The sequence below is a fragment of the Marmota marmota genome, unplaced genomic scaffold (assembly GCF_001458135.2).
Source record: "Marmota marmota marmota unplaced genomic scaffold, marMar, whole genome shotgun sequence".
Taxonomy (NCBI): domain Eukaryota; kingdom Metazoa; phylum Chordata; class Mammalia; order Rodentia; family Sciuridae; genus Marmota; species Marmota marmota.
Genome location: NW_026000108.1, coordinates 46,870,761 through 46,882,804, shown reverse-complemented (window position 1 = coordinate 46,882,804; position 12,044 = coordinate 46,870,761). Strand labels below are relative to the sequence as shown.

Here is a 12,044-nt window from a genome sequence, read left to right as displayed (position 1 = left end):
GCAGGCTCCGCAGCCCTGGGCTAGGGCGGTTCCGGGACGGTTCCGGGAGCCAGAACTCGGCCGCCCCGCGCTCGGTGTTCGCTCCGATAAGATCAGGTTCTAAGAAGCACCCAGGCACTGAACCCTAGCAATCTGTCTGCAAGCCGCAGGCGAATTGCAGCCTGAAATTACCTGTTCTATGGCTGAATGAGCTGTGGTCAGTCGAAAACAGGGATGGTGACGTCAGCTTTCCAACATGGTGGCTGCTGGCCTCCTCTGTGGTCTGACTGGTGTGGAGAACCGAGATGGACTGCTTCCTTCCCCCGTCTCGAACCCAGAATTCAGCCCTGAGTACGGTGCTTGCACGGCTGGCAGAAACTGCAGCGCTGTATCCCTGCATTGCTATCTCCTCGTTTCCCAGCGCGCGCTGCAGACTCTAGCCGAGGGGCGATTTGCTGAATAAGCAGTGTTACCCTCCGTGCGACAAACCTCTCACGTTTGAGTCCCCGTAGCCGATCCTCGTGCGATGGAAATCCTTCCTCCAGGTTCCGGAGCACCCCACTATTACTGGAAATTCCTGACAAGATATCCTTTGGCCGTCCTGACTTGTCATACTCCCACACAGTGAAGTAGCACACGGGGGCAATGCACTCCCCTCACCGCCATCTTCCTTCCCAATACGAGTAATTTTTAATAGTTCTTGGTGAACATTATTAATAAACATTGCTAATTAAAGGATGGCAATTCTATTTAAAGTTGGGGAGAAAAAACAGCAAAGTCCTGTACATTTATACAACATGATAGCAGTTGTTCTTAAGCTGTTTGAAGTTTAACTCTACTCCTGGATTCTCACTGAAACCACAGATGTCTCTTTGGAACCCTATGGTTTTATACTGCTTCATTTACACTCTCAAATCTTCCCCATCCTGCAACCCATGACCAACCCATTACCACAATTAAGAACTTTTACAGTTCCCATGTACTAGAATGGCTGTATTAAAAAACACAGAAAACACAGGTGTTGGTGAGGTTGTAAAGAAACTGGAACATGCATATCATTGTTAGTGGAAATGTAAAATGTTACAGCCACTTTGGGAAACAATTTGATAATTCCTTCTTTGACACTGAGTTATTATACTTTCTATTTGCTTCTCTTATTCTCAAGATGATGCCTTTTTCCATCAGAGTCTCCTCTAAAAGAATCTGAAAGCAAATCATGTTTGCATATGACCTTAATTTAACAGAACAGAATAATTATACACAGCCATTGGCACCTAGTCTCAAGTAGACAAAAATAATTGTTTTTTTTGTGTCATCTCTAAATTATAGCACCAAAAAACCCCCAATCAATTTATAAAACAAACAATATATCTTGCCTCCTATTATCAAATAATGAGGCCAGCCCTGCTGTAGAAGTATCACAGTGGTTGAGAGCATCAGCTTTGGAATCAGGACTATTTTGAATGCAGGGCACCTCAACTATTAGTGTATGATCTTATGAAAGTTATTTAGTTCTCCCTGGGCCACCATTTTCACTTCTGTAAGTTAAGAATTGCAATATGTATACCAGACTGTTGTTATAAATATTAAATAAGAACATTCTCCAATGGATCTGCACAGTGATGGCCAAATAATTAGTGCCCAGTAAATATACTTATTTGTAATAACAAATCATATTTATTCTTAATCCTGGTGTTGAGGAAGTTGGGAATGCATTCAGGGCAGCATTGACAATGTCATCAGTGCCAGTCATGGGTTCTTGGGCCAGTTATTTTCTCTTCTCCAAGTCTCAGCCAACTCATCTTCCTCCCTAAGGTCCTTTCTGGCAACACTCCATCATAGTAGTTGTTCAATATTCATGGCTGACACAGCCCTCTTTGTCTCTGGCATAAAACTTACAACTTCTAAAATACATGCATTGTTACCAAGATCCAATGATGGTATGTTTTACTATGATACAATGATTTCCAAGTTTCAGTACTCAACAAGGAATCCAATGTAATATAAATTACAAATAAATGAAGAAAAATAAATATATTTAACACATTTTTTTTTAAATTGAAACTCTGGGAATGGAAATGTGATAGTCTTAACTGATTCCATATAATTTTAAAAATCGTACCAACCACTTTTTAGTTGTTCACCTACAGATGAGTTATCATAATTGGTAGTAGATAGTTCAGATTTTACTGTGATTTTATTTGCATATGAAACAAACAAAAAGTAGAAAGCAAAAAAAAAGATCTAAACATGAATGTAGATGATTCATAAAAATAGACACTGAACCACTATATCTTTGAAAATCAAATGGATACAGATGGTTAAAGTTGATCCCAGATGAATCACTGATTATGCACTGGAAAGGCCATTTTTTTTTAAAAAAGAAACACATGATGATTAATAATTTTAAATTTAATGCCTGAAGCCCTTCAGATGTATCCAATACCTGTTTCACAGAGAGCTCTAAATGCGCTCTGAACATAAAAACAATAGGAAACATAAAACCAGTCTTTACCATTCAGATAGATTAGTGTTTAAAGTATTTTTCACTGTGAAATTTTCATGGAGTGATAAGTACATAAAAAAGATCAGAAGTAGTTTGGTGTGTTACTGAGCACAGCGTTTCCCCTTCACCAATATTGTGTTTGTATTTGGTCTTATCAGATATTTAGTCAATCGCTGAAATATTTATTCACAGCCAGTCAATTATAACACCAGGAAATCAGCCACTGAAAAAACTGTGCTATTAATTTGCCATCAGAGATTCATGTTTGAATGACCATGCATTTCATAGATTTAAATACCGGAAGGCTAATTATCCCAGAGGCCCCATTAAATGGATGGCATGGATTGCAATAAAAAACAATCCTAATATTGCTCGAAAATGATATTCAGCTTCTAGTTCTGAAGAATAATTTCTTTACCTATTGTTCACACTGAGCATACACACACACACACACACACACACACACTTACACATCTCCTACAGTATTTTCTTTTCTAAAACCTTAGAAAAACAAATCTTAACAACTTCTTATATACAAAGATTCATTATTTTATAAGGTAAAATACAAATTACAATTTTAAAATTTTATCTTCTTAGTCTCTGTGATGTTCAAATTATTTTTTAAAGGACTTTCACAAAATGTCCTTATTGTTCTAAATGACTTTAAATTCAGAATAAAATCCACCCACAGACACAAAGTACTATTATTTTTCAAATCTGTGCATTTTGTTGTTGTTGTTTGTTTTTTAATTGCTCACTCTGCTTAAAAAGAAAAAAAAATCCTGAGAGTAAAAGTAGTAAGAATTGTTGAGGTTCAGGAATATGCTACCCCCAAATGCACCCTGGCATTTGAGAAGAGAGCAGAGGTAGAAAGGTTACTTTCACCTTCCCCCTGTCCTTCTTCCCTGAAGCAGCTCATAAAACTAAGAAAGAATTTTCTGACCTTTCTCTGAAGCAGGTCATAATATCTTCATTTGGGAGCTGCCCTCACTATATCCCAAGAAAAGAGCTCAAAACAGAGATGCCAGGAGAATTTGCAGAAAGGGTCCTTGCCTGAGTTCCCTTCAATTTAGTGACATTAGCTCACACTCCCTTAGTCCAATCAGACATCTCCAGGACTGTCTACTCTCCAGCAAACATAGCATTAAAACCAAAACCAAAACCAAACAAAACAAAACAAAAATGCACAGGAGGGCTGGGGGAAACAGCTCAGCACTAGAGCACTTATTTGCCTAGAATGTGTGAGGCCCTGCGTCCTGGATTCCCAGCACTTCAAAACAAACAAACAAAAAACAACAACAAACAACAAAATAAAACCCCACAGGTTCCCCTGCTTATTTAGGTCTTCACTACCAAAGGCTCCTGTGTCAGGTAAAAATTATAAATTTGTATGTTTCCTTGTTAATCTATCTTTTGTTAGAGAGGCCCTAGCAATGAGACTAGGGATGAATGGGTAAAGAAAAACAACAACAATAAAAAATCTGGGCTGGGATTGTGCCTCAGTGGTAGAGTGCTTGCCTAGCACATGTGAGGCCCTGGGTTCCATCCTCAGCACCACATAAAAATAAATAAATAAAATAAAGGTATTGAGTCCAACTACAACTAAAAAATATTTTTTTAAAAAAATCAACTTTCCTCCCCTATATAATCAAATGATGCTGTAAGAGTTTGGACCTCTACAAATTAAATGACTTATAGGGTACACTTGTCATGGGTTCTTGTGTTGCTGAGGAGACATGGAAAATCCAAGTGATCAGTACTAAAATATAGCTAAAGAAAGTCTAATCTACTCAACAATACTTTATGCAATCTGAAGTGCTAATGCACTAACATTGATCAACCAGTATGTTCTACTGGAGAGTTACATCCTAGGACAGGGACTGTTTTGTTCTTGTTCACTAATACTTTTGAAGAAATGATGGATTTCATATATTAAATTTAAAATGGTACAGCTGTAAGAAAAAGAATTTGCCAACCGGAATTAAGTAAATAATAATATATAGTACACAGAGATAGCTCCATTCATTAAAGTGTTTATGGTACTATGCTTTTTACAAACTAAACTTTCCCCCAATGCCATCCAGTTCTTTTTGCTATGGTTTTATGATCAGTAATTGACTTCCTAAATACAAATTCAACTATTAGTTCTATACTACCCCAAAAGATAGGATATGGAGCTATTTAGATCATTGGAAATATACAAATGAAAAAAAATGAAATTTAGTATCTACATCAACCTAATCTCTTCAGAGTTTTGCTTTAAACAAAGTCAATACCCCTATATTATATTCAGTTGTCAATAAAATTGATAAGGTTTAGCTTTAATCTGTCAATCTTACAACCATTAACCATTCAGGGCTATTCTTTATATATGCACATTGTTGATACGTATACATAAAGAATCAAGTTAACAGTCGCACAGTTCCATACTTCAGTACTTCCTACCCTATTTCCTTATTTAAAAAAACAAAAACAAAAACAAAAAACCTGGAAGCTTCCTCTTGGAATTGTTCTCTTTTACATAAAACCTACAAATAATTGGAATGTTTTCTCGGAAGCAAATTAAAACACATTAGCTGGATAAAAATTAAATTTTCATTGGAATTAACATTTTTGTAATGATAGGGTAAGACAGTCACAAGCATGCCTTGAGTCAATAAATAGTTCCAGTTTGGAACAGAAGCATAATATTCCAAGTAGGATTCTTTTTTTGTCGTACATGCCTTTGAGCATAATTTTTGAGTGACTTGTTACTCAATGTATGAATGGAATCTTTTCATACCTATCTCTATGCAAAACTAGAGATCTGTATATTGCACCCAACTCACCTCTTAGTGATGATCAGTATGTTCACACCTCAAGTTGCAACCTCCTTCTTAGTCTGTGTTCCTCTTGTTTGACAGAACATTGGCACTGCTGATTTCTTTTTAACACATATACTTTCTTATGTCTTTCCATTCCCACCCTTCACACCCTCCCTGAAATTCCTTTAGTTCAATATGGTAGGCTATTATTTTTCTATTAGATGTCAATACATGCCATCACCAACACAGACAATTCAACAACTTAACACATTTATAAAAACGCAGAAAGTACCTGGACATAGGCTCTGCAAGAGCGCTCTCTTTTCTGAAGCTGAATCCATTAAGACAGCAGATTAAACACAGAATAGAAAAAACAAGTTAGTGACAGAAGAAAACAAGAAAAATAAAAGAACACATCTACACAAAACACCTTATTTTCCCCCCCACTACTTTCTAGAAGAAAATGAAAGCTAAGCAGTAGCAAAATGTAACCAGTGGCTTGAAATACAGTAGCCAATACCCTTTCAGAATAACCCCAGTGATAACTGGATGGTATAAAGCTGTTAATGATAGAAAGAGACTTCTGAATATGTTTAGTAGAAATTAGTAAAAACCAACATAATATACTTTATTTATTTGAAATGATCCATTTCACATCGGGTTAGTTATTAGTTCATGGGCCACAAATTAAGACATAAGAAGTTAAGTAAATTATGTCAAAAGTTTCGAGTCCCCCTCCCCTTTTTTTTTAAAGATAGCAGATTATTTGTGGTTTTCAGAAAATAGATGATTAATATGTACAACTTATTAGATGTTCATTTATACATACAAAAATTCTGTTTACTGGCAAAATATAAATGCCTATTCATTATGACTATTCAATTCTAAGGGACAAATACCAAGAGATAAATAACTTTTGATAAAAAGAATATAATTAATCTTTTGACTAGTCACTTCTTTTATTTCTTGAAGAATGTCTTTTGACAATTTTGACCAAAAAAAGTATACACTTTAGAAACTTTGGTGGGAAAAGAACCCTGTTGTTTGCTTTTGTTTGTTTGAATACAAAATTATGTTTTTTCCGGGCAAAAGTTGACAGTAACTTGTATCCGTCCCAAGCATTTTTTTTTTCCTGGTGCTAAAATGAATAATCAATAATGATTTATTCACCCTGTTTATAGTTGACCCAGAATTTTATTAAATTAGACTGTGGGTTTTCCCCATCTTTCCTACTGTTTCTCTTCCCTCTTCAGTATCCTTGATTATTGAAAAAGGAAATGACCCAGGTTTAAGAAGCAGTTACTGTGATGGCTTTTTGTGTAGCTAATACTTTCCCCACTCTAATTCATGCATTCTTCAAGGAGCACGGAACTTGCTCCTCTAAAGATTTAATGAGGAATAAGTGCAAGTAAATTGCCAATGCTGTCATCTGGATCACTGACTCAAATCACGGTTTTGCAGGACTCTGGACCCTCCAGAATTTCAATGTGGAGCACAATTGATTTGTACCAAGTTGACTTTGCAAAACTGATGGGTTATAACTGCTTCAGGGAAAGTGGGAACCACAGGAAATGAGAGCAAGCCAGCAAGCACGTGAATAACCTTTGCCCTCCCATCTCCTTACCCCTTCATGCAAATTAACATATGACAAACCACATTATATAAACAATTGAAAAGAGCCAAATGGGAAACAAGGAGAGCATTAAAAAGCCTCACAAATGGAAATTTGCCCATTATGTAGTTATTTGATATTCAGAAGAGGCAAGCTGATTAGCTGTAGCCAGTTAGAATGTGACATTAATTGCCAGCTGTACTTGATATCCTCAGACACCAACACCATTTTTAAATAAAGATACAAAGTATCACTACAACAAGTCATGTTATGGACCAGTAACATTAATAGAAATCACTACTTTCAGTGCATTATGATAACAATAGCTGGCAGCAATATTCATTAATAGCATCAGTCAGCCTGGGTAATAACACGTTAAAACACAGCATGCTCAGATTATATAGGCAGCTGTGGATTATTCTATCAGGGATCTGGTTGTGATTCCATCAGGATATATGTGAGAAAAAAATGACTGCTTTGTGAAAAAAAAAAAAACTTAAATAATTTATATCTAATAGATAAAATTGCACCGTTTTCTGAAGATAAAAATGCAGGACAAACCATTTCCCAGGTAAAATATCTGGCTTTTCTATGTTGAACAATCATTATTCTAAAAATTTCTTCCATCTTCTTGAGTAACAGTCTTAACTCAGTAAGACTAAAATAATGAAAAGAACTAAAACGCATTAAAATACAACTCTACAAAATCATTTTTCAATCTAAAGGGGAATGTCCTTGTAGTGAATATCACAGAGGAAAATTAGTCTCTTACAGTCCAATTCTTACCTTTAAGTAGAAAGAAAATATCTTAATACTCAAGGCCCTAAATTCAACCATGAAGAATCTCTACTACACAAATGCCATTCAAGAAACATTGTCATTTGATGGTGGCAATTCTAATATTTTTTTTCATCAGGAAGTTATTTTACCATGTGATATTTTGTTATGTAAATCAATAATATTCTTGGTATCATAAACAAAATGCTTTATATAAATACTAATAAAATTTATAAAGTATATTTTCCTTAAATTTAAGATGTAATTATTTTTCATTAATTACAATTCAAACAAATTTGCTGAAACGTACTTTAAAATTTTTAATGACAGTGATGCACAATCCAAGTAATATGAAAATCAAAATAAAGTAAAAATTACCACTTAATTATTTGCCACCTATTTTTAAAATTAATATTAATTAGGTAAAATTACCTCATTTTAAAACAGCTATATGGATTATCAGTTTGCTCTCATTGTTATTTTCTAAATTTCTACTTATTGATTAGACACTTATTTTATTGTCAATTTTTAATATGAAAGTTTGAAGGCAAAAAGAGAAGAAACAAATTGCATTTATCCATAGTAATCTTGACAGAATTTAGCGTGCAAAGCAGAGCAATTACTATGGAAAAAGTAAATTCAAAATATATGCAGAGGGATTATCATTCATTGTTTCTTTAAATTAAAACCCAAATAGTGTCATTATTAAAATAGTGAAGTCATTTGAATATAGTTATTGATTCTCTTTAGCATTATCTGACTCTACAGAAGAAAGAAAAGTTAAGAAAGGAAGTCTTACTGATTTTACTACAATTTTAAAAGTTGAATAGCTGATATCCTTACCTTGTTCAAACTTCGAGCAGCACTGTCCTTTCCACCTGGTGTCAAGTTCCTGAGCTGGACATCCAGGAGGCCTACCAGCTGGTCCATGGCCCGGACTGAGTAGGTAATGTCCCCAGCATTCAGGTGATTCCTGGTCTGTTCAGCTAGCTCTCTAGCTATATTGGCAGCTGTCTCTCCAGATTTCAACTGTAATTTTGAAACAAAATAAAAAGGAAAGAGATCTTACCGTAAACATTTTTAGTGGTCTCTTCTGACAGATGTATTTAAATGTAAGTTTGAATCATTGAAGCAAGAAGCAATTAATATACTCCATCTGCACCTGATTGCAACTCCCTAATTTTTCCTACTAATTCATCCTTTTCTTCAGAACTTGACTTAAATTCATGACCCTAAGAAGTATCTCTAAGGAAATATACTTGTAAAAATTGTCACCCTTCTGATCTACTGATTCATTTGACTGGTTAAGTCTAAGATTTGCCCTATTATTTTTTTCTGTAAGTTTCTAAATAGGAATTTGAAGAGTGTTTATTATGAGCCTGAAATCATACTCTAAGTTCTCATAGGCAAGTGCCTAGTTTAGCACTTAGTAAATTAAGTGACTAGTAAATAAATTTACTAAATATTAGTGAATTCAAAGTGAACTAAGTGAATATTTAAAGTTGCTAAAGCCTTATAAAAATTTTATCCCTAATACAACTCCTTCTTTCAAAGTGATTTTTAAAAAATATTTACTTTTTAGTTGTAGTTGGACACAATATCTTTTATTTATTTATTTATTTGTTTATTTGTTTGTTTGTTTTTATGTGGTGTTGAGGATAGAACCCAGGGCCTTGCCTGTGCTAGGGGAGCGCTCTACCACTGAGTCAAAACCCCAGCCCTCAAAGTTATCTTCATCTTCCCACTAAATACATGATAAAAATTTTTCCTCCCCATTCACAGAATAGCAAATTACTGTTCAGTTTCTAGTGTTTTCCTTTTCTGAAAGTACATGCTGATTTTCCAAATACATTGTATAAGAATGAATCAAATTGTTAATACTTTGAAGATGTGAAAAGATATAGAGACTAATACCCCATGATCACTTGGACAAATTTGATAGCCCTAGGTAATAAGAAGATAGGAATATACACCAATTTGTAAGAAAGGTTTGGGAAATATTTTTAAAAGACAAATAGGCATAACTTTCCAGGTTATAATCTTTTTTTTTTTTTTTTTGGTGCTAGGGATTGAACCCAGGACCTTTTGTATGTATGCCAAGCACTCTATCAACTGAGCTATATCCCCAGCCCCCAGGTTATAATCTTTATAATTTTTAATATATATTTATTAGTTGTAGGTGGACATAACACCTTTATTTTTCTAAATTTTTATGTGGTGCTGAGGATAGAACCCAGTGCCTCATGCAACCACTCTACCACTGAGCCCCAAACCTAGCTCAATCTTTAACTTTTTAAATTAACAAGCTAAAACAGGATTGTAACTTATTTGCACATTAGGTATGCACGTGCTCAATGTAAAAGTAATGACTGTTTGTATACAGGCCCACTTTTCAGAGACATTCTATAGATGTCCACCCAAACTTTAACCTGCCTCATTATTTTCAAATAAATAATAGTATTATTATTTAAGAAGTGGTTTTCTTTTTTCGTTTTTTGTAAGGTAAATCAATATAAAGCACATGATCACAAATAGGAATATCTTCTATCTTCACTTTGTAAACTCCCTCTTAAGAGTACATGGAGCCCAGCATGGTGGTGCACACCTATAATCCCAGTGGCTCTGGAGTCTGAGGCAGGAGGATTACGAGTTCAAAGCCAGCCTCAGCAAAAGTGAGGCACTAAGTAACTCAGTGAGACCTTGTCTCTGAATGAAATACAAAATAGGGCTCGGGCTGTGGCTCAATGGTTGAGTGCCCCTTAGTTCAATCCCTGGTACCCACCCTCTCAGAAGAAAAAAAAAAAAGAGTCAATGGAATGGAGAGCTCAAAGCACAACTAAAACTCTTAGCCAAGTGTGTTTTCCCTTCGCTAAGTGAAAACCTCCAGGTTTTAGTATTTATATCAGAAGTGAATGTTACAAATGAATAAGTAGATAAAGTAGTTATATAAATTATGTACAATAACATCTTGAACATAATGGAAAAGTGATGTTTAATAACAAGGCTATAAAAATGATTATCACCCTATAAACTACTACCACTGAGATTATATATTGAATACCAGTGTCTGAAATTTTGACATGTGAACACTCTATAACTCTCAAATTTCTCTTTCTTATCAGACATAAGAAATGATCCCAGAGAGGACTGGGGATATAGTTCAGGGGAAAAGTGTGTGCTTAGCTGTATAAGGCTCTGCATCCAATCTTCAACATCCCTTAAAAATCAGACAGGGCAGATCTCATAATAAATCATAGGGAGAACAGTAGAGGAAAGGGTTCAAGGGGTATGAGGTGAGGAAGGAAGGGCACAGCACTGGGGAGTGATATTGGCCAAGTTACATTGTTATATTGTGTGCATGTACAAAAATGTAACAACAAATCCCATCATTATGACCAGCTGTAATGCACCAATAAAAAATATGAGAAAAAAGGATAGAAAAATTAAAGCAAAAAGAATCCTATAGTTGTACAAAAAGAAATGTTAGTTTGTGTGAATGGCTTATGATTATATAAATCTGCTCAGGTGTATATACATCATGCAGTAGTTTAAAAGTATGCAGGAAATCATTGATACTGTTAACATCAATCTTCATTATTTAAGAAGTTATATTAAAACATGCTACTTATGCCCAATAAGTAATATATAAAATAATTTAATATGTATAGAATGGTACCTAAAAAGTGGGAAACAAGAGAAATTCTATATGACTATTTAAACGTCATCAAAATATATGATGTAAGAAGAATACATTAAAGTGTTTTACTTAATCAGTATGTTGTAGAAATCTTTTAAAAATAACTTCACTGAGTTAAAGCAATTTGTAAGATTCTTTAGAATCTTCTTAGCTAAAGTACCTGCTAAGACCAGATAGACAACATTATAGGGTTCAAGAATAAGTATGACACAAATTTAGTGTAGATCAAAGTAGCACTTCATGTTACCCTCATGAAAGTACTTTAGGGGATCATGAAAGGACATAAATGTGATTATTATACATATATTTAAATTTTTACATAAAATTTAGGCTTACTGGTAATCTAGAGAGTCCATAAACAAATTCTAAAGTTCAATGTGTTAGGGATGCAGCTCAGTGGTAGAGCTCATGCTTGATAAACTGGTACATTCTAAATATTTAAATTCAGTATTCTGTCAATAGTGTGAGTACTTGATTCAACCAGTGGGTAACTTTGCAAAACTACTATTGTGGTTTTTTTTTATCAAGATAGTTGAAATTATTATAATTTTCCAAAGAGACATTCTTGTAATTAATGCACCATTCACAGTCTTACATTTATTGTAGTTTACTACAGATTCTACTCTTATAATAAGGAGTATATTTGCAGAATTACTACTCTTTTATTTT

At 34.5% G+C, this 12,044-nt stretch overlaps 1 protein-coding gene across 30 annotated transcripts in view; it reads right to left on the bottom strand.

The window, feature by feature from the left end:
- Positions 1-12,044, bottom strand: part of Adgrl3 (adhesion G protein-coupled receptor L3) — a 790,900-nt gene that overhangs the window by 166,791 nt on the left and 612,065 nt on the right. For 25 of the 30 annotated variants that reach the window (XM_048784572.1, XM_048784544.1, XM_048784554.1 and 22 more), the window contains 2 exons: positions 8,522-8,707; positions 5,582-5,620 (listed from right to left, as the gene is read on the bottom strand). In XM_048784572.1, coding sequence (XP_048640529.1) covers positions 5,582-5,620; positions 8,522-8,707 — 225 coding nt within the window. The remainder of the gene's footprint in view (positions 1-5,581; positions 5,621-8,521; positions 8,708-12,044) is intronic. The other 5 variants (XM_048784552.1, XM_048784562.1, XM_048784561.1 and 2 more) reach the window with 1 other exon arrangement.